The 24,898-nt window shown below is 52.1% G+C and overlaps 2 protein-coding genes across 6 annotated transcripts; both read right to left on the bottom strand.

Annotated features, from left to right (window-relative positions):
* Positions 1-3,055: 3,055 nt before the first annotated feature.
* On the bottom strand, positions 3,056-11,906 carry DYRK1B (dual specificity tyrosine phosphorylation regulated kinase 1B). 4 transcript variants are annotated; one of them, XM_055248407.2, is made up of 12 exons: positions 11,003-11,342; positions 9,526-9,689; positions 8,373-8,492; positions 8,084-8,272; positions 7,593-7,740; positions 6,022-6,308; positions 5,235-5,381; positions 5,010-5,150; positions 4,677-4,712; positions 4,397-4,592; positions 3,892-3,998; positions 3,056-3,798 (listed from the first exon to the last, which is right to left on the bottom strand). In XM_055248407.2, the coding sequence occupies exons 1-12, from the start codon at positions 11,079-11,081 to the stop codon at positions 3,421-3,423; spliced, it is 1,992 nt and encodes a 663-aa protein (XP_055104382.1). In that variant the 5' UTR covers positions 11,082-11,342; the 3' UTR covers positions 3,056-3,420. The 4 variants fall into 4 exon arrangements, with proteins under 4 accessions (XP_055104382.1, XP_055104385.1, XP_055104381.1 ...); XM_055248410.2 differs by lacking the exon at positions 11,003-11,342 and adding an exon at positions 11,759-11,906 and having other exon boundaries at positions 4,397-4,712; XM_055248406.2 differs by having other exon boundaries at positions 4,397-4,712; positions 11,003-11,343.
* Positions 11,907-12,192: 286 nt separating this feature from the next.
* FBL (fibrillarin) lies at positions 12,193-24,186 on the bottom strand. 2 transcript variants are annotated; one of them, XM_055248495.2, is made up of 9 exons: positions 24,049-24,186; positions 18,372-18,539; positions 18,165-18,266; positions 17,985-18,079; positions 16,787-16,957; positions 15,469-15,601; positions 14,318-14,430; positions 12,408-12,553; positions 12,193-12,302 (listed from the first exon to the last, which is right to left on the bottom strand). In XM_055248495.2, exons 1-9 carry the CDS (start codon positions 24,056-24,058, stop codon positions 12,278-12,280), a joined length of 963 nt encoding a protein of 320 aa, XP_055104470.1. In that variant the 5' UTR covers positions 24,059-24,186; the 3' UTR covers positions 12,193-12,277. The 2 variants fall into 2 exon arrangements, with proteins under 2 accessions (XP_055104470.1, XP_063477186.1); XM_063621116.1 differs by having other exon boundaries at positions 18,375-18,539; positions 24,049-24,137.
* Between the last annotated feature and the right edge of the window lie 712 nt (positions 24,187-24,898).

The raw sequence follows: 24,898 nt of genomic DNA, 5'->3' as shown, positions 1-24,898 counted from the left end.
CAGATGTGTGCTCTTCAATAGTTTATTTGATAAGTAGTTACTGAGCCCTAACTGTGTGCCAAGCACTTTTCTATGAGTTGCAGATAACGGAGGAAGTAGACAAAAGCCCCTTCCCTCACGAAGTCAGCAGTCTCCTAGAGGTAAGGGTCAGGGGAGACAGACCATAAACATAGATAAATTCTATAGAGTGTTACACAGTAATATGATTAATGCTAAGGATAAAGTTAAAGAAGCAAAGATAGATGTGACTATAAGTGGTACAATTTTAGAAGGGTGGTGAGGGAAGATCTCGGGAAGGCAGTGACATCTCAGGGGAGACCTAAAGAGGAAGGAACGAGTCTGGGCTACTTGGTAGATGAGTTCTTTAGGCAAAGAAAAGAGCAAGCGCAAAGGCCCTCGGGCCAGTGTGGCTGGAGCACAGGGAGTAAGGAGAGTAGATGATGTCAGAGAGGTGATGAGGGCAGACAATGCAGGGCCTTGCAGAGGACTCTGGGTTTTACCCCGAGCGAGATGGAGCCTTGGAAGTGTTCTGAGCAGCGGAGGGATATGACCTGATACAGGTGCTCACAGCATCCCTCCAGCTGCATGTGACGAACACTCTGGGGCAGGGGTGAGAGCAGAGAGATCACTGAGGAGCCTGCTATAATGGTCTGGGAAGGAGATAAGGGTTGACAGGAGTGAAGGTGGGGAGAAGTGGTCAGGTATATTAGCTGACAGACATGGATATAAGACAGAAAGAGGAGTAAAGGACAATTCCAGTGGTTTGGGCCTGGAGAGGATGGAGGGAGCATTTATTGAAATGAACATGGGGGGGAATAAATTTTGGGGAAAGGAGCAGGAGCTCAATTTGATCAAAATTACTCTGGAGATACCTCTAGATTACCAACAGGTATGAGGTAGGCAGCCAGTCTGGAGCTCAGGGGAGAGATTCTGGGATGGACATAGAAATGTGACATATAATGGGAGGCCAAGGCAGGCAGATCACAAGGTCAAGAGATCGAGACCAATCTGGCCAACATGGTGAAATCCAGTCACTACTAAAAATACAAAAATTAGCTGGGCATGGTGGCGTGTGCCTGTAGTCCCAGCTACTCGGGAGGCTGAGGCAGGAGAATCGCTTGAACCCGGGAGGCGGAGGTTGCAGTGAGCCGAGATCACGCCACTGCACTATAGCCTGGCAACAGATTGAGACTCCGTCTCAAAAAAAAAAAAAAAAAAAAGTGATATATACATTTCCATGCCTCTCCCAAATTCCTCACAAGACCTACGTGATCTGGCCCTGCTGATGTCTCCTTGGTAAGTTAATGGTACACACACACACACACACACACACACACATCCTGGGCCCTCCCCTTCCTAGCTATTGATAATGGTCAAGTTACCTAACCTTTTCTGTCCGAGGCATCATTTACAAGTGGGAGATCACATCACCACCTGCCTCCTAGGATTGTTCATTCAAGACATTAGCTACTGAGCATCTGCTCTATGCGCTGGAGATATCCCTTCCGCACTCCTCTCTGCCTCCCCCTCCCACACAGCCTGTCAATCTTCTGGACGTCTCTCCATCCCCTCTTGCCCTCCCTACGGTGGCCCCTGCCCTGATCCATTCCCAACACCTCTTGCCTAGGAATCTGTCACATCTGCCACCTTGGGTTTCCTGACCCCAGTCACCTTCCCGTTAATCTATTCTCATGTCACAGCAAACTGGGCCGTACCCCTTCCCTACTAAAAATCCTCCCATGGCTCTTCAATTGCCCTCAGGACAAAATCCAAGTTTCCTAAATGATCAAGAAAATCTTCCACATCTCATTCATACAGAATTCTCGGTATGATCACCAACACCAGATCACCTGCAGTCCATGTTCACACAACAGGCTGTTTCTGCCTTTGCGCAAGTCATTCCACCACACCGCCCCCGACCCCCAAAACATCCTTCTGTCTTCAGGTTTCAGCTCAGACAGCTCCTAGTCTTCCGGGATGATTTTCCTACCAGGGTCTCCTCAGGTTCCCACCGCGTTCCATGCCGCCTCCATTAGTGAACATACATAGGTCCACAACGGGGTCCTTGCCTGTCTCTCCCACTAAGCGGGGCTTCCCGCAAGCCGGGCCAGGCACAGCGGCCAGTGACGTCCGCGTGCTGGGGCCCCTTCAGGCCTCGGCGTCTACTGCCCGCTCCGGAAGTGTGAGCGACAACCCGCAAGCTCTCCCGGGACGGCGCCGCGCCCACCTTCTGCACACCTCGAAGACCTCAACACCTGCGCCAAAGCCACCCAATCACGGCCTTTTCTCCACCTCCTAAACACCATGAACATCCAGGTCCCGGCTACCTCAGACTGCTCATTGGCTGCCTGAAAGCCCGCCCCCAAGCCTGAGAGAAAAGAACTCTGGTTGTTGTAGTTCCCCAACGAACACCGCACAAAGTGATTGCGAAGTGGAACTCCATTTCCCAGAAAGCGCCGCGCCCCAATGGTGGCAGACGGTACCCTTTGAACTGGGCTCTTGATTGGCCGGCTGTGAGAGGTACATTTCCAAATTACCATGGAAACAGAACCACTTACCTGGAACCCCGGGAAAATCTTTTTGTCTCAGAATCTTAAAACACTTTGTTTCGCGATGATTCCAAAGGGCTGGACAGTACACGTGAGGGCAGAGTCTGTACCTATTGTCTGCCTATTCCCCAGACGGCGCCAACAAAGCCTGCTAAGTGTACTCAGTGGCTACTGGACGCCTGCTTGGCATGAGCAGCCACTCCTGTGCTGACTCTGCGGACGCCCCGGCTTATTAGGGAACCTGTTTCCCAGAGACAGGCCAGAGCTGAGCCTTTACTCTTTCAGGGTCTATTTACCCAGGAAAAGGCAAATGTAGGCCAGGATCCTATCCACGATCTATCTAGAATGCTGGTGCCCCAGACTTTCAGCCCCATGCCTGCAACAAGAGCCACAGCTTCCCCACAAGAGACGTCTCCACACCAGTGCTCCTCCAGCACCCCCTCCCCTACCATGCCTCTGAGGGTCGGGTGAGGAGAGCCAAGGCCCTGCAAACGCTCAGGCAGGCATGTGAGAAAGCTCTTTACTGGGGGTACAGCGAGGAGGAGCAAGGCCATCTCCCCCTTCCTGCCCCCACCCCCTCCTAGGGTCCTGGGGTGAGGGGGGGTCTTCCCTCCACCGGACCACCACTGTCTTTGGTACAATAAATAGAAAAAAAGGGGGAGAGGGGCCCAAGGGTCCAGTCCTTAGTGGGGAGGGAGCGGCCAAACCCCTCTCCTTGACCCCCCTGCCCCAGGCCCCAGTCAGTGCAGGCCTCACCCACCCCAGCTGGGTAGCAGCAATTCCAGTCAAGGAGAGAGATGAGGATGGGAGCCCAGGGCCCCCAGATGGGGGAGGGTATGGCTTCAGGAGGGGCCCCAGGGAGGGGGCAGGGTCATGAGCTGGCTGCTGTGCTCTGGGGTACACCACGGAGGCCCAGGTGAGGCCCCAGAGTGGCAGGGTCATCAGGAGGCGGGAGGGGTGGACGACCTCCAGTCATCCGAGTCCGGAGGGCTGAGGCAGCCGGGTGCTGGGGGGCAGGCGCTGGGTGAGGTGGGGAGCAGTCAGCAGGGCTGCCCACCAGGCTCACATCCATCAGCTCCGGGGGTGGTGGTGAGGTTGGTGATGGGGGACGACCAAGGTATCGGGGCTGGGGGGGTAACTGGGCCCCGGTCCCAGGCAGTGACGAGGCAGAGGCGGAGGCAGGGACTTGATGTGTCTTGTGGGGCACATCACCCCCTGCCCAGGGCCGCAGTGGCTGGGAGGGTGGGACCTAAAAAAGCAAAGGAGCCATGGGTGATGGAGACCCCGGTCTTTAAGCCCCAGGCACCACCACCCACCTCCAAAGCCCCCAAAGCCCCATTACCTGGGGGCTGTTCATCTCACAGTCTGTGATAGGGGGCCCAGGGCCCCCACAATATCGGTTGCTGTAGCGGTAGGTCCGGTTGTCACTGGAGGAGCCACTGGAGCCTCCTGGAAGTGCCAGGGAGGAGAGGTGAAGGGGCACAAGGTGAGATAAGGTAGCAAGTGGGTTTTGGGATGGCTGAGTAAAGTTCATTGCCCAGGCTCAGGTTCAGACTTCAAGATCAGAGCCCATCTGAAGAACCAGGCCCAATTTTGAGATTTGGGGTTGGAATTCAGTTTTGGGTTTTAGAGTCAGAACCAGTTTCAGGGATCTGAGCCCAAGCCCAATTTGAGAGATTGTGTCAGGGCCAGTTGGAGCTCTCCCATCCCACACGTCATCTTAGAGTTCAGGATCAGTCAGTTTCGGAGCTCTTGTGTGAAGACCCAGTAACCAGGTCCCCCAGGACAGGCCAAACCTGAGCAGCCCCCACCCCTATTGTACCCTATTTGGGCACCTGGGCACCCACCAGAACTGGAGATGGAGCTGGCGGTGCTGGAAGAGGGGCAGGTGTCGAGGGGCGCGGGCGAGGTGGAGGCACTGCTGCCTGCCGGGCCCGTGTTGGTGGCCTCGTCGGCCGTGCGGCGGAAGAAGCCGTGCTGCAGAGCCCCCAGGGGGCTGATGCGGGCGGCGGGCTCATACTCCAGCATGCGCAGCACCAGGTCCTGGAAGCGGAGGTAGTCGGCGGGGCTGTGGCCCGGCTCCCCCGCCCGCCGGCCCCCGGGCCCGCCCGTCTGCACGCCCAGCACCTCCTGCAGCCGCCGTGTCCCGGGGCCCTGGTAATCCTGGCAGGGAGGGGGTGGGAGGGGGGGCAAGAGAGTGGCCGTCAGTGGGCAGGAGGGGCAGGGAGACACACACGGGGAAACAGAGGCACAAGAGAGAAAGTGGAAAGAGAAGCTAAGAAGAGTTGTAGGGTGGGAAGGAGAGATGGGAGATGGGGTGGGCAGGGGAGGAAGGAAAGGACAGACAAGGGGAAGTGGAAGGAAGGGGAAGACACAAGGGACAGGGAGCAGGGGGAGAGAGCCCCAAGTGTGAGTGAGGGGCCACGGGGTGGGAGGAGTGGCGTGGGGCAGGGGCCGCACCTTCCTGAGTTCTTTTGTCCTTCGTAGGGTCCAGCCACCCCCAGGCAGCCGTTCAAAGTACTTGCGAGCCTTGGGCGCCTGGTCCAGCATGGCGGCCGGCGGGATGCCCAGCACCTCCACAATGCGGTTCATCTGGTCGACCTGTGAGCAGGCAGGGGTCAGGGTCATCAGGCCAGCCAGGCTCCACCCCCTCCACCTCCAGCACACCCCTTCCTGGGGGCACACCTCATTGGAGCCACTGAAGAGGGGCTCTCCGGTGTGCATCTCCACAAGGATGCAGCCCAGGGACCACATGTCAATGGCCAGGTCGTAGGGTGTGCCCAGGAGCACCTCAGGTGAGCGGTAGAAGCGGCTCTGGATATACTGGTAGATCTGGGAAAAGGGTAATCGTCAAGGGTCCCAGCCTCCCCTACTGGTCCCACTGACACCCCCAAAGCTAAGAGGACCCAACTGAGGACAGGCTTCTTGCTGACAAAATGGGGACTGAGGCTCCAAATCCTGCCATTATCAGCACCAATTTTCTGGGAGCCACTGGTGCCATCCTGTTTATCAATCTGGGGAGTCTGCTGGCCTAGACAGACCCTGATCTCCACCCCCAACCCTGATCCTGGGCCCTTCTGGGTCACCAGGCAGAGGCTGACATTCCACAAGCCCTATACCATTGTCACTTTTAGTGGCAGCTCACACAGAGATGCAAAGTTGAAGCCTTCCACCTCCATCCCCAGCTTTAAGAACAGAGAATACAAAAACTTATCGAGGCAGCACCCCTGGCTCAAACCCAACCCAACTTCACCCTGTTCACATCTGGCAGCTTCCAAATGGGCCCTGCCCCTCAGGCTTCACCCTTCCCATCCTAGTGGGCAGTATATCCACACCCCCACCCCAAGCATTATCCCTCAGTTCCCACAGCTCCTAATAATCCCATCCCAGCCAAGCCCCGCCCCTGAGCCTCCCGTTGGCTCTGCCCCACCCAAACTACTAGCCCTGCTCCCAGGACCAGGCCGCCCCCTACCCTCTGGCCAAGCTGGCAGGAGCTGCCGAAGTCCACGATCTTGATGGCGCTGCGCTTGGGGTTGCACAGCAAGATGTTTTCGGGCTTGAGGTCGCAGTGAATGATGCTGAGCTCAGGCGTGGCCAGAAAGAGCAGTGCCGTGCAGAGCTGCTGCGCCAGCTTCCGGGTCAGGTTTAGCGAGACGCCGCGGAAGTGGGTGTTGCGCAGGAGGTCGTATAGGTTGTAGGACAGCAGCTCAAACACCAAGCACAGGTGGTTCCGGAACATGAAGTGCCGCTTCAGGTGTACTGCGGGGGAGGGGAGGAAATGGGCCAGAGAAGAAACGGCTCACAGAGGGCAGGTGGTGGCCTGGGGTCATATAATGCTCTTTGATTACTAGCCACATTGTGCTGTGCCGACGGGCACCATCTGCTAGTCAAAATCTTTTTATCTAACAAACAATTAGATTCACACAAGAAGTTAATGCTCTTTCCAAGTCTCTCAAACCCTCCAATTAAACTAAAGAGAAAGTTTCATTAGTTTACTAGCTCTAACACATTCTACACTTCCTCGTTTAATTTCATAACACCGTTTTCATCTCCCTTGTATTCATTTTTGTGGCAAAGGACACTGGTTTTCCATTTACTTTAAGGATGTACGTTTTCCTTTCAAACGAAACCATTTTAAAATCCACTTGCTGTTTATGATTATGTTGTGATGTTTATGTCCATGAGGAGCAATCAGTTTAAGAGAGGAGAAAGACTGGCACAGATGTTAAGAGTAACAGCTCTGGAGTCCATGACCTCATCAAATTATAACTCAATTAGTATAAACTGCCACTTCATGCAAGTGACAGCACTTGAATGCCTGGGTTTCTTTTTTCCTTTCTTCTTCGTTTTTTTTGGTTGTTGTTGTTATTTGGTTGTTTGGTTTTTTGTTTTGGGTTTTTTTTTTTTTTTTTTGAGATGGAGTCTCGCTCTGTCACCAGGCTGGAGTGCAGTGGCGTGGTCCCAGCTCACTGCAACCTCCACCTCCCAGGTTCAAGCGATTCTCCTGCCTCAGCCTCCTGAATAGCTGGGACTACAGGCACGCACCACCACATCAAGCTAATTTTTTCACATTGTTAGTAGAGACAGGGTTTCACCATGTTGGCCAGGATGGTCTTGATCTCTTGACTTCATGATCTGCCCACCTCAGCCTCCCAAAGTGCTGGGATTACAGGCATGAGCCACCGCGCCCAGCCTGTTTTGTTTTATTGAAGAAGAAACTAGGAAGGAAGCCCGGGTTTCTTATCTTCAAGATGTTGGTAATAATGCCCTTCCCCTTATGGGCTGTGGTGAGTTAACTTCCAAGTGCTTCCAAGACAGCCTGGCCCTTGGTGAGCACTCAGTAACCTCTGACCATTACCAAGTAAATAGGACAAAAATCATAAAAGCAGCAGGAGAATCACTGATGTCAGTGAAGCACAGACCAAACCCTGCTCTGAGGACATCAGCCTCCTCCTGAGGGTAGGGTGGGGGTGTGACCCATCCCTACTGGCTCCAGCTCCCGCTATCCCAGGTGCCCAGAGCCCTGCCAGTCCCAGGCCTCACCTATATAGTACTTCATCTCCGTGTCATGCTGGTTCATCAGCTCCAACAGCCGCAGCTCAATCTGGGCCTGGTTCAGGAAAGCCTTTTTGTTCTTGATGATCTTGATGGCCACAAGCTCCTGGGTCTGATGATCATAGGCTTTCACCACCTGTTGGGGCAGGGCATGTCACGAAGAAAGGGGTGGGAGCAGGGCAGAGCCAGGCACCATTCTTCTCCCTCCAGGCAAGGAGACCCACCAAGAACACTATGCATACTTCGCAGCTGAGTGTGCACCATTAGTCAGGCACTGGTGTAAACGCTGGACATGAAATAACCTAACGACCTTGAGTCTTGTTATTTAAACTATTTTACAGAAAAAGCAACTGAGGCACAGGGAAACTAAGTGGGCTAGGGGGAGTGGCCCAGCATGGGACGTGAAGCCACTGAACCACTGGGTGTGTGGTCAATGTTAGCGGGGCCCTGGATCAGGGTGGGAGGGGGGTGTCCCACACCTGGCCAAAGGAGCCTTTGCCAATGAGCGAGTCAATCTCGTAGCGCTCCAGCCAGCGCTCGCCACTGCGCACGATGTAGTCATGGTTGTCGTCATCATAACCATGGTTCAGGACCTTCTTCTCCTTCTTGTTGCTCGAATCCTGGGGTGGTGCCTGCTGGGCCCGCCGCTTCTTCTTCGCATAGTATACCTGCCCAGCCAGCCAGCCAGGAGATGGGGACTGGTGAGTGACTCATGCCAGCAGCCAAGACCCTCGGCACCCAGCCCAGCATCCCCCAGCCCCTGCCCACCTCATTGATGTGCTTGTAGGTCTTGATGAGGTCCACAGAGAGTTTACGCAGCGGGGCTGAGGTTGCATCCCGGAAGGCCAGGGGCAGCCTCCGAGGCAGTAGCCGCACATCAGGCAATACCTGCAGGGCAGGGTGAGGGGTGGGCACTGAGGACGGGCCTTCACCTCTGACCTCAAGAGGAAGAACTGTAACGGCTGCTGGCACATCATGTATTTGGTTGCTGTCTGTATTTGGTTGCTGTCTGTATTTGTTCCACCTCTCTAGGAAAGAAACTCCCCCAGGGCTGAGACTTTCTCTTGTTCTTACTGTACCTCCAGTGCCTACAGCAGGGCCTGGCACACAATGGATGCTCTTAGAGATCTGTGGTGTGAATGACTGAACTCTGACCTTTCACCCCTCACCTTTACTCCTTTCTGAACCTCAGAGGAAGAGATCATACGGAAAACCTGGGCTCTGTTCCTCCCCATTCTTCACTTTGAAGCCAGCCATTTTGGGTATCCTCTGAGTACCGCTATCTCAATTTACCCTCATCCCTTGGGCCTCAACCCATACCCCCATCAACTCTTTGCACAGTTCTTTCACCCCAAGGCTCTTGGATCTGGATCTGGCCCCTGGCCCTCCCACTCCATCCTGCTTCAAGCTCTGCATGTCACTGCCTTCACTGCCTCTAGCCTTGGAGAGCTTTGCCCTCACCACCCATGCCTGTTGGCCTCAAGACCCTTTAGACTCAACCCCCCTCCCCATTCACCTTCACCCCCTCCAGATCTTTCACTCTGAACTTTTCTTAGTGAGCATTTATTGGGTATTTACTATGTGCCAGGCACCATTCTAAGTGTTTTACATGCATACCATTAACTCATTTAATCCTCACAACAACCCTGTGAGGTAGGTATCATTATTGGCCCCATTTCACAGAATAGAAAACTCAAGTATGGAGAACCTACGTAATTTAACCACTGGGTCAGGATTTGAACCCAGCCTCTCCAAACCCTGACTCTGCCTGAAAACTCCTCTGTTATTTTCCAATCCCATGGGACCCATTATGTGCCCAGGGGACTGTCTTGGGCAACCACACTACCTTTTGGTCTGGAGACCCTTCTATCCCCAGCCTCCCCCTACCACCACGCAGGTGAGGAGCCAGCTGAACGCATACCTGCGTGTGCTCCTGGGGCCCTGGGAAGCCAGAGAAGGGACCATGGCCCGGTGGGACGGCCATGGTGGGCTCAGAGGGCCGCAGGGGAGCGAGGCCTGGAGCGGGAGCCCGGCCGGGGGGCGCCTTCTTGCATCCTGCACCTCGGCTGCCACCGCCGCTGAGACCTGAGAGTAGACAGGAGGTGGGAAAACAACATGGAACAAGGGGATATGTGAATAGTGCCAGGTGGGGAAGAGGTGGGCATGAGAAAGGCAGGGCACAGAGAGAAGAGGAAAAGGGCACAGTGGAGCAACAAACAGCAATGAAGAGAAGCGGCAGAGAAGTGGCAGCCAGGTGGCGGGGGGTGGGGGGTGGAACAGCAGTCCCTCAACAAATAATGATCAAGTAAATGATTAAGGCAGCACAAAGAGAACACATAAAAGACAATGATTGGGGGCCAGGCAGGGGTCGATATGAGCCATCACAGGGAAAGGAGGACAGGAAGACACCAATAATTCGGAGGAGGAAAAGAAAAAAGATAGAAACCACAGACAGTATGCAGAGGAGTAGGCTTCATTCTTTTCTCACTACTCGTGGCCCTCCCCAGGGCCCCTAACACAATCCCACCTTCTGTAGTCTTCCCTGAACATCAGGATCTCAGCCTGTAGCACAGCAAGGGCCACTACTTCAAGATCTATCCTTCTCAGTGGATTCCCTCAACCCAGAGAACTCTAGGATTCCCAAACCACATGAGTCTTCCTCTCCCAAACCACAGCAGAGTCCTCTGCAACCCTAAAACCACATCAGCGTCCTTGGGGACCTCCCAACCACACCAAAGTTATCTGAGAACCTCTATTGAACAGAGTCCTATCTCTACAGCATTCTCATCCACCAGGGCACGACTTTCCTAGGGGACCCTCTCCATATCATGCCAAGACCGCTTCCCTGTATCAGGTCCTCCATATTAGGAACCAGCCTTCCAGGTGGTCTCCCTGTACCATATCCCAATTCCCCCTACCACAACAGGGTTCTTCCCCATATTACTCCAATATCCCATCCCAATCAAGGCCCACTCCTCCTGATGGGAGGGGGAGGTGTCTCTTCCCACAGTTTAGAGTGATCATCCTTTTCTCCCCTATTCTGCTTCCTTGCCCCCCTACACACACACACACACACACACACAGCCTAATATTCCTACCAGAGACCTTTCTCCAGGCACCCGTCTTTATACCAGGGTCATTCCACAACTGTGCCGACTCCTAGAGGGCCTCAAAGCCAAATCCCCAAGTATCACATAGGGTTCTCTCCTCCCAGAGTTGTCAGCAACAGCAAAAATCTTCTCCCCATGGGCCACTCTCTCCCCCACGTCAAATCCCTTTCTCCTATTCCATGCCTTGCCACTCCACGACTCCTCCACCCTTGGAGCTTCCCCCCAAAACCACCTCTTCTCTGGGGCCCTCCCACACCAGGACCATCTCTCCCAGCCCCCACCCCCTACCCGGGTCAGGGCTGGCGCGGGGCCCACGGGGGGCTGGGGCGCGGTGGGGCCCCCAGTGGGGTGGGCGAGCGGCCAGCATGGCGGCGGTGGTGGCGCTGAAAAGGCGACCGCCTGTCCCTGGCCCGGCCGGCCCCGCGGCGGGGAGGGCAAGCGGGACAGGAGGCCCGGTGGGTGACAACAGCAGCCGCCACTGCCACCGGGGGCGGGGAGAGGAGGGGACAAGGGTCAGCCCGGGGCACTCGGGGGAAGAGCAGAGCAGGTGGACGGGGGAGGGGCGACACGCCCCACCCTGAGTGGCCACCAGCCCCTAGGGACCCGGCGTCCCGCCCCCCACCCAGGAGGCCCTCCTGGGCCTGCCGAGACCAGAAGGCGGGGCCCGACTGAGCTTGGCAATCGGCACCTGCCATGGCAACAACTGTGCCATTGGTCGCTGGTGCCAAGAGCTCAGCCAATCACAGCCTAGGGCAGCTGTTGCTAGGCGACGAAGAAGCGGCCCGCGGAGCCGAGCCCAAACAAAGGGCGGGAGTGGGGCCCGGCTACCCCCTCCCAGCCTCCCTCCTGCAACTGCTCCCTCGGGCTTGGCCGATTCCAGGAATTCAACTATGAATAGCCAGGCAGGGCCCGCACCTGCCCGCCACCCCCCTCCTCTCCTCCCCTGGCCTCGTGCTAAGTCTCAAGGCGACGCGGACAGGGCGGATCCCGTCCTGCCCACCTCCCTGCGACCGCGTGCCGCCCCACCCGTCCCCGCGCAGTTACCTGAAGGAGCGGGCAAGGGGACTCAAACTGCTCGGGAAGCCCGAGCTCAGACCTGCCCACTGGCTGAGGGTATCCGACGGACGCGGCAAGGCAGGGCCCCGATTACCCAGTAATGCAACCAGCAAAATGGCGACCACAACAAACCGGCCCCCCCATGCCCTGGACTCCGCCCCCATCCCTCCCTCTCCGCTCCCCTCACGTGACCCACACTGACACTCCGCCTGCGCAAGATGGCTGCTTACCTGCACGCATGCGCAGCGAGCTACCAATCCCACCCAAGAATCGAAATCCAGGCTGCCGCTGCGCAAAAGGCAGCTAGAAACGGAGCATGCGCTCTGTGACCGAGTGAGAATTTACCCCACAACCCCGCAAAATTGATCAAGGGTGCGTGCGCCCTGTGTCAGCAGGTCAAGGGGAGGAATGAGCAGCAGACATGGGAGACCGATGAGTCTTTTAATAGAAAAACACACGTGCAACAGTATCAACACACATCTCTCGCAATCCTGACAGCGCTGAACTTCAGTTCTTCACCTTGGGGGGTGGCCTGTGAGAGGAAGATAGGTTATGAAGGAGGGTCCCCAGGATGATGGCACTCGGGGTGCAAGGGACAGAGACGTCTGTCTTGGTGTATTGCTGGGCCCCTGCTCACCTGTACACTCCCACGACCACGGCATGGTCTCTTTCGTATGGCTCAAGGGTCAACTGCTCCTGCGGCTTCATATTCTCCTGTTGCATCTTTTTCACTTCGGAGGCAAACACGGCCTCGGCTGAGGCTGTGGAGTCAATGCAGTTGGCCTAAAGAGGAGAAAGGACTAATGTCTACAACAGGACTTTGGGCTGTTTTCCTCTTGTGTGCTCTTTAAACCAGATGTTTTCATTATTAATTCAAGTAAAACTCAGTGCTATGGTTCTAATGTGTCCCCCAAAGTTCATGTGTTGGAAACTTAACCCTTAAATGCAACACAGTTGAGAGGTGGGACCTTTGAGAGATGATTCAGGTCATGAGGGCTCTGCCTTCCTGAATAGAGTAATGCTATTATCACAAGAGTGGGTTCCTGATTAAAAGGATGATTATGCCCCCTTTCTATCTTGCTCTCATCGTTCTGCCAATGGATGACAGCAAGAAGGCCCTCGCCAAGTTCAGACCTCCAATCTTGGACTTTCCAGCCTTTGGAACTGGGAGCCAAATAAATTTCCATTCATTATAAATTACCCAGTCTAAGGCTGGGCATGGTGGCTCACGCCTGTAATCCCAGCACTTTGGGAGGCCAAGGTGGGTCAATCACGAAATCAGGAGATGGAGACCATCCTGGCCAACACGGTGAAACCCTATCTCTACTAAAAATACAAAAATTAGCCGGGTGTGGTGGTGCACACCTGTAGTCCCAGCTACTCGGGAAGCTGACGCAGGAGAATCGCTTGAACCCAGGAAGTGGAGGTTGCAGTGAGCCGAGATCGCACCACTGCACTCCAATCTGGTGACAGAGTAAGACTCCATCTCAAAAAAATAAAAATAAAAATAAAAATAAATAAATTACCCAGTCTATAGCATTCTGTGATAGCTGCATAAAATGGGCTAAGACACTTGGGTTTAGGAAATGTGATGAAAGGCTTAATTAAAGAAGTTTTTGGCTGGGTGCAGTGGCTCGTGCCTGTAATCCTAGCACTTTGGGAGGCTGAGGCAGGCAGATTGCCTGAGCTCAGGAGCTCCAGACCAGCCTGAGCAACATGGCGAAACCCTGTCTCCACTAAAAATATAAAAGTTAACCAGGTGTGGTGGCACACACCTGTAGTCCCAGCTACTTAGGAGGCTGAGGCATAAGAACTGCTTGAATCTGGGAGGCAGAGGTTGCAGTGAGCTGAGATTGCACCACTTCACGCCAGCCTTGGTGACAGAGCGAGACTCTGTCTCAAATTAAAAAAAAAAAAAAAAAAAAAAAAAGTTTTTAGTTTGTTTTGGATTTGAAGCAGGAAGCCTTAAACAGTCCTATTTATCTAAAAGCCAGTGCTTAAATTTTATACCCAGGAATTGTTTGGTTTATTTCTAGTTCCTCTTCTTTAATAATAGTAATAATGCAGTTGAGAATAATAAAACAAGTGTAGCAAAAGGCTAACAATGGTGAACCTTGTGAAGGGTGCATGGCAGAGTTCTCCATTATTTCCAAATAAAACATTGTGAAAGATGCACCTAGCTTCTATCTAGTATCTATTCTATGCCAGGATCTTTTCTAAACACTTCATATATATTGACTAATTTGATCCTGTCATCCACCCTGAAAAAGACTAGACTAATATTTCTATTTCATAAGTGAGGAAACTGAGGCATACAGGTTAAGTAACTTGCTCAGTCACAAAGCAGGCTGGAATTAAACTCAGGTGGTCAGACTCAATTTTGCACTTGACCACTGCACTCTTCTGCCTCTTTAAATCCAAAGCTATAGTTTTGCAGACTCAGCCCCTCTGTTTTGGGTGTTTGGGTGACTATTTGACAGATACAGATAGAGAAGATACCACCCTAGAACACTGCCACTCCATCTTAGACTCTTCCAAACCCCGCACCTTAATGGAAATCACAAAGTGTCCTCCATTACGCAGGAAGGTGTGGGCATTCAGGGCCACAATCCGGGTCTGGTCTGGCTGGGCCACATCAGCAAAGATCACATCCACCATTGCTAAGGAGAAAGGAGCAGCAGTTAAAAGGTGGAGTCACAGGGATCACCCCAGATCCTCCCATGGGGCCTATGCCCATCACCAGCAGATTCCTGGGAGATTCTCCCTGCCTGCAGTTTCACTCCCCACCTCCACTGGTCCCCCTCCCTCCAGTGTCCCAAGATGAGTCCAAAACCCACAGTCACATCATTCATCCACTCTTCTTGTAAACCATGGTTGCCACCTACTCTGTGGCCAGCCCTGGGCCGGGCGTGGGGGACATAGAGACGAGTCAGACCCGGACCCTGCCCTCGAGACGCTCCCGGGTCTGGTGGGGAGACAGACACGTCATCAAAAAGACAAGTAAGAGTGAGTGAGCACTTATAGGCAAGAGTGTCCGCAGGACTGTGAAATGAAAACAAGTTGCTGAACAAAGGGGATGGTATGAGTGCACGGGAAAAATAAAACACAGAAAGAAAAATGAGCAGAATGAAAAATAATATTTTTAAGGCAGTGTGACTTTTCAAAAATGAAAAGGTGGTATAATGAAAACTGATTATTTAAAACCTGGGAAAAGCAGACATCAAATTGTTCTCATCAGTTACTTCTGGGGGTGGTTTATAAGGCTTTTCAGCTTTTATATTATATCTTTGAATGTTTTTTTAAACAAAGTAATTAGTATTCACAGTGGGCCCCTCCAGGTCAAGCCATGCTTAGTTTTCTGGGCTATGCTCTCACCAGACAATAAGGACCCCCAAAAGGAGGCTTTTTATGAAGGGGCAGTGTAATAAATACAGGAGGCAGGAAGTACAGGAGACCTAGGAGATGGGGAGGAGACTGAAGGAGAGGAGGTTGGCCCTCCAAGGGTGGCTTCCAAGACTCTGAAGCCAAGCTGCCACCTCCACAACCTCACCTAGCTCCCCTTACCCCTTTCTATTCCTGCAGACGCAAGAGGTCTGCTCATCCACTCCAACTCCATCCCTGTCAGAGGTCCACTGGCTTCTTCCAGGAAGCCTGCGGTGGCCTGTCCTACCCCACCGAGCCACCCCCAGACCCCTCACCAATGAGCATGCGGTATTTGTGCGGGTGTCGAGCATCCTCGATCACAGGAATGATGTTGGTCCTCTTCTTGGCCAAGTTAATGAGGTCACGGCCAGAGCGGTGGGAGAACTCGACTGCATAGACTAGGCCATCCTAAAATAAATTAAAAATTAATGAACAATGATGCTATTTCTCATGCATGGAGAGCCTACTTTAGGCCCATACACTATACACAGCATCTCTTCCAACCCCCAAATCAAAACCCTACCATATAATGACTATTGTTATCATGTCCATTTTTCACATGAATAAACTGAGGTCCAGATAAAGTCACTGGCCAAGGGTTATTCAGCAAGTAGGAGAAGTACCCAATCCCATCTGCCTGAGAGCCCAGGCTCCCAACAGAGGCTTAAAACCAGGAAGCGAAGGCACAGAGATGATGTAACAATGGGCCAACCACTGCTCTAAGCACCTTTCAGAAATTAACTCACTTAATCTTCACAAGCCTATGCTCCAGACAGGTAAACTGAGGCTTGGATGGGTTAGGTAACTTGCCTGATTAAAGCCTGAGAGTTTTTTTTTTTTTTCTGAGTCTCACTCTGTTGCCCAGGCTGGAGTGCAGTTGTGCGATCTCAGCTTAGTGCAACGTCCGCCTCCCAGGTTCAAGCAATTCTCCTGTTTCAGTCTCCCAAGTAGGTGGGACTACAGGCACACGCCACCACACCCAGCTAATTTTTGTATTTTTAGTAGAGACGGGGTTTTACCATATTGGTCAGGCTGGTCTCGAACTCCTGACCTCAGGTGATCCACCTGCCTCGGCCTCCCAAAGTGTTGGGATTAAAGGCATGAGCCTCCTTGTTTGGCCAAAGCCTGAGGTTTTAAGGCACTACACTTAACAGCTTATAAACACATAAAGTAACAAAGGGTAACAGAGTGGGACATGTGGGTGCCAGGGGCCCTCCAAATGGGAAGCCTACACAGGCTCAGAAACCATGAGATCTCCTGGTTCTTTCTAAAGAAACCAGAAGAGCAGGTTTTAGCAGCATAAAATTTTAAAGAGGCCCATCAAATTGAATAATCTGGTATCTGTACTCCCAGCTGTCTCTCTAAGGTTGGTCACCCCAAACCCACGTCTCTTCCCTTGAGGCCAAGAACCCAGGAGCGAGGTTGAATGACATTATCTGGCTCAAGCCGCTCCTTTTACTCACAGGCACTGTGACAAAAAAGGGCCTGGCCCTAAGTCACACAGCACAGGAAAGCAGTCAAACCCTGATATTCCAGGTTGGCAGAGGGGAGGCAGCCTTTACCTCCTGCCTGACTCTCCATCTACTCACTCACCGGACCAACGATGTCAGAGACATGGGAGACGGTGGTGCCTGAGGCAGCCCCGAGGTAGAGAACCTTAGCCCCCGGTTTGATGTGGATCTGGTCCACACCACCCAGGATTGCTGCTGCCAGCTTGGAGCGGAAGGGGTTCCAGGCTCGGTACTCGATTTTGTCATCTCCTTCCTAGATGAGAGATGGGGACGGAAGTCAGTGCTAGGCTCTTCTGCAGGACCTCACTGCCCTTAACCCTAGGACCCCTGAAAGGAACTGGGCCGTCCTGTCACTGCACAAGAACTCAACATGAGTAAAGAGCAGTGACCATGCACATGCCGTTGCTGCCCTCTCATGGAGGTGACTGACTCAAAGGGCAGCAACAGAGAATAAACACAAAGAGTAACAGTAAAACCAGCACTCGTTCAACAAACATGCACTGTGCCAGCACCTACTGTGTGCCAGACCCTGCTCTAGGCGCTGGGGAAACAAAACAAGGATCCCTGCCCAGTAAGGTATAAGTATTCACCGAACTAACTAAATATAACATGGCATATGAGATGGTGACAGGTGTTAAGGAGAGAAGACAAAGCCAGGAGAGAAGATACGAAGTTTGGGAAGCAGGGCAAGGAGCAGGTGAAAATGGGAAAAAGGGCCAGGGAGGGGCTGAAAGGCAGATTCCAAATCAGACCTGAAGGAGGCGAGGGGCCATTCAAGTTATCTGAGGAAGGACATTCCCACCAGAGGGAGAGTGATTAGGAAGTCCCCAAGGCAGGCACGCCCTGGCCTCAAAGAAAATGACACAGGATAACAGGACAGGGGAGGGCGGTGAGGGATGCCTTGACCAGCAAAGTAGTGTGAGGCAGCCTGGAGAAGCAGATGATAAGGACGCAGCCTCCCACAGAGCTGGGAGTGGGAATAGCAAGGCCAGGGTGGCTGGAGGACACTTGGTCAGAGGGTTAGTGAAGGAGACAAAGCCGGGGGCAGGGAGGGGGAACTAGAATGCACAGGGTCTTGGAGGCCACAGTGAAGATTCAGGAGTCTAACCTGAAGGCAGTGGGGAGTCACAGAAGGCGGATGAGGGGGTAGACAGTGTGGTTTACATATTATGACAATCCTCCAGCTGTCACGTGCAGGACACATGGTGAGAGCAGACACAGACTACTGACTACACCCTCAGCTGCAACCCTGGTGGCTTGGACAGGGGCACAGTTCTCACCGAAATCGAGACTCTCTTCTCTCCATAAACTGATTCCCCAGGGACCAGGTTCTTGGTGACCAGTGCATCTTCCTTTCCTCGACAAATGAAGACACCTGGGTGAGGGGATCAGAGCAGGAATGAGGACCCCGGCCTCTCCCTGCCCCAAAGCTCAGCCGGCTCCCTGCCTTCCTCACTCACCCTCATGCCGATGCGGCTCCACCATCACATTCTTCCCTGACTGGTTTCCTCTTTTTCCTCCCCGACCACGACCCCGGTTGCCACCAGAATGGAAGCCTCCACCTATAAAGGAGAGGTACAACAGGAGAGAAAGATCCTAAATCTCCGCCCTCCCCACTCCCCGCCTCAGGAAGGCCTCCTCCATAACCCCTAGCCAACCTTACTCACCACCTCTTCCTCCTCCTCCACCGCCGCCGCCGCCACCTCCTCCTCGTCCACGACCTCTAAAGCCTCCGCCTCGACCTCGGCCCCCGCCGAAGCCCCCTCGGCCTCCGCGACCACCACGGTCACCAAAGCCCCCTCGGCCGCCAAAGCCACCCCCACGGGGACTGAAACCTGTGGTGGAAACAAAATAGGAAACAGGGCAATGAAGCTTAAAAGGTTAAACCACCTTGTACCCAGCAATACCTCTCAGGCGAGAAACCTGAAATACACGTGCCCGTGTACAGCAGGACACATTTCCAAGAATGTCCACAGGAAAAGAAAAGTGAAGACTAACCCAAATGTCCATCAATAGAATGGACAAATAAAATAGAAGATATTCACAATCAAGATCACGAAAATGACCTTCAGTTATACACAACAGACAAATGTTAAAATCATAATAATTTTTTTTGCTTAGTGCTTTTTTTTTGAGACAGGGTCTCGCTGTGCTGCCCAGGTTGGAGAGCAATGGCACAATTATAGCTCACCGCAGCCTCGAACTCCTGGGCTCAAGCAATTCTCCTGCCTTGGTCTCTGAAGTAGCTAGATTACAGGTGTGTGCCACTACTCCCGTAGTGTAGAGACGGGAGTCTCACTATGTTGCCCAGGCTAGTCTCCAGCTCCTGGCTCAAGTGATCCTCCTGCCTTGGCCTCCTGAAGTACTGGGATTACAGGTGTCAGGCACCACACCCAGCCACAATCATATTACCCAAGAAAAGGAGCAAGGGAATGAGAAATGTAAAACTCATGTTATTGGTGAATGGGAAGGAGATATTAATATGGGGGTGGGACAGGGGAGGAGTACATGAATAGATGTAGGTTACTGTTAATATCCTGGTTTCCTTGGTTGCATAGCAGACTCACAGAATTCATTCCATGTCAATATTAATTACTGTGAAGAGTGAGCCCTGCATACGAGCACATGCTGTGACAATAGGGCCCCCTAGACTCTGCAAACGTCTTCATACTCTCCCACTCCTGACCTTGGGGCTGGAAGAAAAGTTTCAACCCCAGCCCCAAAACAGACGGGAATACACGATGATGTCAGCCCTAACTCATCTCCCTGCTTCCAAGCTTAAAGAAGTCCCTCTCAGCTCAGGGGAAAAACAAGAAAAAGCAGAACAAAGTGTCATTTAAGGATAGGCTGCACTTTACAAGTAGTTTGTGGCTTGTCAATAAGATCGAAATGTTTAAGAAATAAACAGGCTTTATTCTTACCAGTTCAGGACAGCAAACACCAGTAGCACAAAACAATGTTTAAAACAGAACTCTGGTGCTAACAGATTCAATATTTTCTGTGATTTGGTTTCAAAAACTCAGAAGTACTAAATCACACAAGTTAAAAAAAATAGTTGGAAAACTAGTGGTTTAAAATTATCTCACATTCTCACATGATGTACTCTATTCAATCATAAGCTTGCTTTATTTTTTATTTTTTTGAGATGGAGTCTCACTCTGTCACCCAGGCTGGAGTGCAGTGACGCCATCTCGGCTCACTGCAAGCTCCACCTCTCAGGTTCACGCCACTCTCCTGCCTCAGCCTCCCGAGTAGCTGGGACTACAGGCGCCCACCACCACGCCCGGCTAATTTTTTTGTATTTTTAGTAGAGACGGGGTTTCACTGTGTTAGCCAGGAAGGTCTCCATCTCCTGACCTCTTGATCCGCCCGCCTCGACCTCCCAAAGTGCTGGGATTACAGGCGTGAGCCGGCGCGCCCGGCCTTGCTCATGTTTTTTGTAAAGATACACTACGATCTCGTCCTACGAACCCTTCGTGCACCTTAATGATAAAGATAAAAAAAAGTGTCTTTTAACAGCCATTCCTAATTTAATCTTTAAAAATGAGCGGTTTCATTTTCAAAACTCCCAAACATAACCAAAAGTTGTTTACTTTTAATCTTCTACTCCCTCTACAGTCCACTTTTCACACAGCAGCTAATACACGCTATTTTTAAAACAGCAAGTAAGATCTCATCATGCCCTTGCCTAAATCCCTCCAGTGGTTTTCCACCACATCCAAAATGAAATAAAAATTCCTTTCCCTGGCTTACAAAGCCTGAAATCAAAGCCTAAAATCTTTAGGCTTTAAAGTCTGATTTCATTGTTCTGGGCACAAGGTCTTCCCCTAAAGCTCTCCAGGTGACTCCAAGGTGCAGCCCACATTGAGAATCATCATCCTAAGGATCTGGCCTGTGCTGACTTCCCTGACTTCATTCTCTCTATGCTGGGCCCCATGCTCTTCCCCACCAAGCATACACAGTCCAGCTTCTAAATCTTTACCACGTGCTGTTCCCACTGCCTGGCTCCTGCAGACGTGTGCATGGCTCACTCGCTCCTTCACTGCATTCTGGTTTCTGATGAAATGTTAGTTCCCCAGAAGGGCCTACTTTGGCCACAGTACCCTTACCCCGCTTTATTTCCCTTCAAATCAATTATCACACATGGCATTTTTAATATTACTACCGCCTGCCTCCCCCACTAAGATCAAGCTCCAAATGGGCAGGGATTTTTAACTGTTTTGGTCACTACCGCATCCCCAAAACCTTGCACAACATCTGGCACAAAGTATGGGCTCAATAAATGTTAAATGAGAACTGAGCTGATGATTCTTAAACCCTGGGCCCTGCCTCAAGGAGAAAGCACCCTCTGTTTGTTCAGAAAGCACACGATCCATCAGATGGTGACCAGGGAAGTGCCGGTCACTCCCCTCAAGTATCCCAGATGGAGAGATAGGCAATGTTGTTGCCACTCTCGACCCTAGTAAGGAAGGTTCATAGGGGTCTTGAAAACTTCATCTGTAAGACATGGAGACAATACAGTGCCAGGCCAGGTGCCGTGGCTCATGCCTGTAATCCCAGCACTTTGGGAGACCCAGGCAGGCGGACAGTTTGAGGCCAGGAGTTCAAGACCAGCCTGGCCAACATAGTGAAACCCTGTCTCTACTAAAAAATACAAAAAATTAGCTGGGCGTGGTGGCGCATGCCTGTAATCCCAGCTACTCGGAAGGCTGAGGCACAAACATCAACTGAACACAGGAGGTGGAGGTTGCAGGGAGCTGAGATGGTGCCACTGCACTCTAGCCTGGGTGACAGAGATTCTGTATCAAAAAAAAAAAAAAAAAAAAAAAAAATGCAGTGCTCATCCTATAGGGTTGTAAAGACTAAATGACTTGTACACACAGAGCACTTCACATATATACTATCTGGCACCTACTTTGAACATCATCATTCAAACTCAGGGGAACGCGTCTCCTCTTCCCTCCTCATGTACCAAATGTACCAAGATTACCCACTCTTCAGAAAAAAACACAAGTTCACACAAACTTTTCCAGTAAGTTCTTCTTTCATCTTTCTATTAAAGATGAAAATGTAACTTTTAATAGCTACTCCTAATTTGATCTTTTAAAATGAAGTTTCCTCTTCAAAACTCTAGAACATAACTAAGAGTCGTTCACTTTTTATCTTCTACTCCCCCTACAGTCCACTTTCCACACAGCAACTAATAAGTGCTGTTTTTGAAACAGCAACTCAGATCTCATCATTTTCTTGCCCAAGCCCTCCAACAGTTTGCCAAAGCCAGGACCTTCATTTAGGGGAGATGCCACAGCTAGGCTTATGAAAGTCTCAACCCAGGCCTAACAGAAAGGAAGTATTGGCATGTGCTTGGGGCAGAGTGGGCATGAGTGTAAACTTTCAATCCCAGATACTCAAAACATCTCAATCCATTTCAGGTCCTGGATCTTTTGGGGAAAAATGTACCAAAAGTACCCACTCCTCAGAAAAAACACATGTTCACACAAACTTTTCCAGTAAGTTCTTTTTTTGGGGGGAAGGGGGTCCACAAACCCCGATTTAAAATCTGCTCTCCTTCCACAGCCTTCTCCATCTCAAAAATGGCAATTCCATCCTTCCAGTTACACACCCCCAAACCCTTAGTTATCCTTGACTCCGCTCACACACCCACATACAATCTGTTGGTTCTGTCTTCAAAAGCATGTAAAACTGTCAGCATGTCCACTGCTCCCATCCTGGTCCACCACACCATCTCCTAGATTACAGCAACAAGCTTCCCACCAATGTGCCTGCTTCCACTTTTACCACCCTGAGGTCTTTCACACATCGAAGCAAGAAGAATCCCTTTTTAAAATGTCAGACTGCACCACGCCCCTGCTCAGAATCTCCCAAAGGGTTCTTTGCTCACTCAGGCTAAAATCCTTACTAAAGAGCTAACACCTGACAACTTTTACAACTTCACATTCTACCACACAATGGAGGAAGGTTGGAAGAAGGGGTTTCCTCCATTTACGAGGGAATCACAGACCAGAATGCCTGCAGGCAAGCCAGGATCTCAGCATACCTGGCCTACAATACCCCACCCGACTTCATCAAGAGATCCCCAAACACGGAAGAGAAAGGGAACTTGGCAGAAGGGCACGGATCCACAAATCTCCTGCCAGGTGACCCCCATCTCTCCACACAAACACGCACACAAAAGAAAAAGAAAGCCTGTACTAGGAAAACAGACCCTTTGGGCCATGGTGGAAATTCTCCAAACTCAATGAAGCAAGTTCTCACACAGATGAGTGGGGGCTCGGCAGGCCAGATGGAGGAAGTGCTCAGACACCACCGAGAAGGATTCTAATTTTGTTCTCTTTGAGAAAGATAAAGGTAACAATTAGAGCCAATACTATTATACATGAAGCACTGTGCTATTTTTTTTTTAACGTCGCTTAATCCTAACTGGCGCCATTTTATTGATGAGAAAACAGAGGCTCAGAGAGGTAAAGCCACTTGCCCAAGGTCACACAGCAGGCTAAGAAGCTGAGCAAGAACTGAAACACTGAACTGAGGCCCTTCTGCTGTCAAAGCCAGGACTCCCTCATCATTCCACCATTAAGGGAGTGGGTTCATCAGAATCTAGTGGAAAATCGAAAGAATAAAACTACTTACCTCCTGTGACAACCACCCGCCCCACCAACCCAGTCTAATGCCGAGCTTGTTAAATCTCGCCCAGGAGGTGTAAATCTTAATCCCCAAATCTCCACTCCATCCCCGGGGATCCACCCCCCTGTAAGTGCAGAAGGCGGGAAAGTGAACCGTAGAGCGCCGCACACGGCCAACCGGGGAGTCCTCATCCACTCCGGCCCACTCGGAAAAGCTGGGTTGCGGGATAAGGGGATGGTGGTGGTAGCAGCGACAGGGGAGGCAAATGGGGGCTTCCCATACACAGCTCCAGGACCCAAGGTCAGGAACTCTCCATCTCCGACCCAAGCCTGATTCCCAAAACACGCCCAGCGATCCAAGACTCCAGATGCCTGGATCCAGACTCTAGCCCAAGACCCTTGAGTGCTGCCTCCTGCCCAATATCCAAAATCCCTATTAGACGGCCTCAGTGAGACGAACCCCACGTCAAGACCCCCAATGCCAGGCCCACGGCCTTCTTCGACTCACGACCGTGACCTCTGAAGCCAGTCACAAACCCCTAGACCTGCTGGAATCAGAATCCCCGTTCCCACATGAGACTGGAACCCGTGCTCAGAACCCCTGCCCCCAGGCCAAGGCCCCACCCCTCCGATTCTGGCCTGGCACCCGGATTCCCGCCCGGCCTCCGTCCCTGACCCCGGACCCTCACCCCAGCCTGACCTGGCTTCATGGCGAGCCCTGGTTTGTGCGGCTCCGGAGTCCGCGGCGTTCACAACTCCACGAGTCCGGGGCTTCCGCACGTGGAAAAGAGCGCAGGCGCGCGGCGACGTGCGCCGCGTGACGCAACCACGTAGCCCCGCCCCCGGGCCCCTTCCCCGCCCGGAGCTCGGTGCACGCGCAATGGGCGTGGATTCTCCAGCCTATCGAAACGCCGCCCGCTGCCCTCGCTCTCTGCCTTCCCAGCCTTTGCCTGTGCAGCGGTCGCCCTAAACTCGCTTCCGGTTTCCTCTTCCCCAATGCGAGCACTCCAATAATCAGGGCTCATAGCGAGGCCTTCGCACGGGCTGTGCCCTCTTTTGTATTCCTAGCTAAATCCCTCTGGCCCCTGTACACCCAAAAAGGCTTCCCCGATACATTTCCAGCCCCAAGAACAGTGACCGACTCTGGGCTTCCATTCATACACCTATAAAACATTTACAGTTCACCTCGTGTGTACCAGGCGCTGTTCTAGGAGCTGGGAATACAGCGGTGTACAAGACAAAAATCTCCACTCTCCTGGAGTTCATCTTTTTAGTGGAGGAAATAGACACCAAACATGTTGAATGTTAGAAGGCGATAAGTGCTTTGGAGAAAATAACAGCAGGGAAAGGGGATAGAGATTTTGGAGGGCAAATGATTTTTGTTTTTTTGGCATGGTGGTCAAGGAATGCATCAGGAGACTTTTGAGCTAAAGAGCTGAAGGAAGTGAGGAGTGAGGCATGCACCTATCTAGAGGAAGAGAGTTCCAGGCAGGGAAGAGATCTGCAGATGCAGAGGCCCTGAGGAAGGAAAGATATGGGAAGTTGGAGAG

This window comes from Symphalangus syndactylus, chromosome 17, assembly GCF_028878055.3.
Source record: "Symphalangus syndactylus isolate Jambi chromosome 17, NHGRI_mSymSyn1-v2.1_pri, whole genome shotgun sequence".
Lineage (NCBI taxonomy): Eukaryota > Metazoa > Chordata > Mammalia > Primates > Hylobatidae > Symphalangus > Symphalangus syndactylus.
The sequence above is the reverse complement of the archived record's forward strand: the minus strand, read 5'-3'. Positions and strand labels throughout refer to the sequence as shown.

Excerpts from the sequence above, each read along its gene's own strand:
- DYRK1B (XM_055248406.2), bottom strand. The coding sequence starts at position 11,081 with ATGCTGGCCGCTCGCCCACCCCACTGGGGGCCCCACCGCGCCCCAGCC. Across the intron at positions 5,151-5,234 it reads TCTTCAGTGGCTCCAATGAG|GTCGACCAGATGAACCGCAT; the intron begins GTGTGCCCCCAG and ends GCCTGCTCACAG. Across the intron at positions 4,713-5,009 it reads GGACAAAAGAACTCAGGAAG|GATTACCAGGGCCCCGGGAC; the intron begins GTGCGGCCCCTG and ends CCTCCCTGCCAG.
- FBL (XM_055248495.2), bottom strand. Across the intron at positions 15,602-16,786 it reads TCTCTGACATCGTTGGTCCG|GATGGCCTAGTCTATGCAGT; the intron begins GTGAGTGAGTAG and ends AATTTATTTTAG. Across the intron at positions 14,431-15,468 it reads CAAATACCGCATGCTCATTG|CAATGGTGGATGTGATCTTT; the intron begins GTGAGGGGTCTG and ends CTTTCTCCTTAG.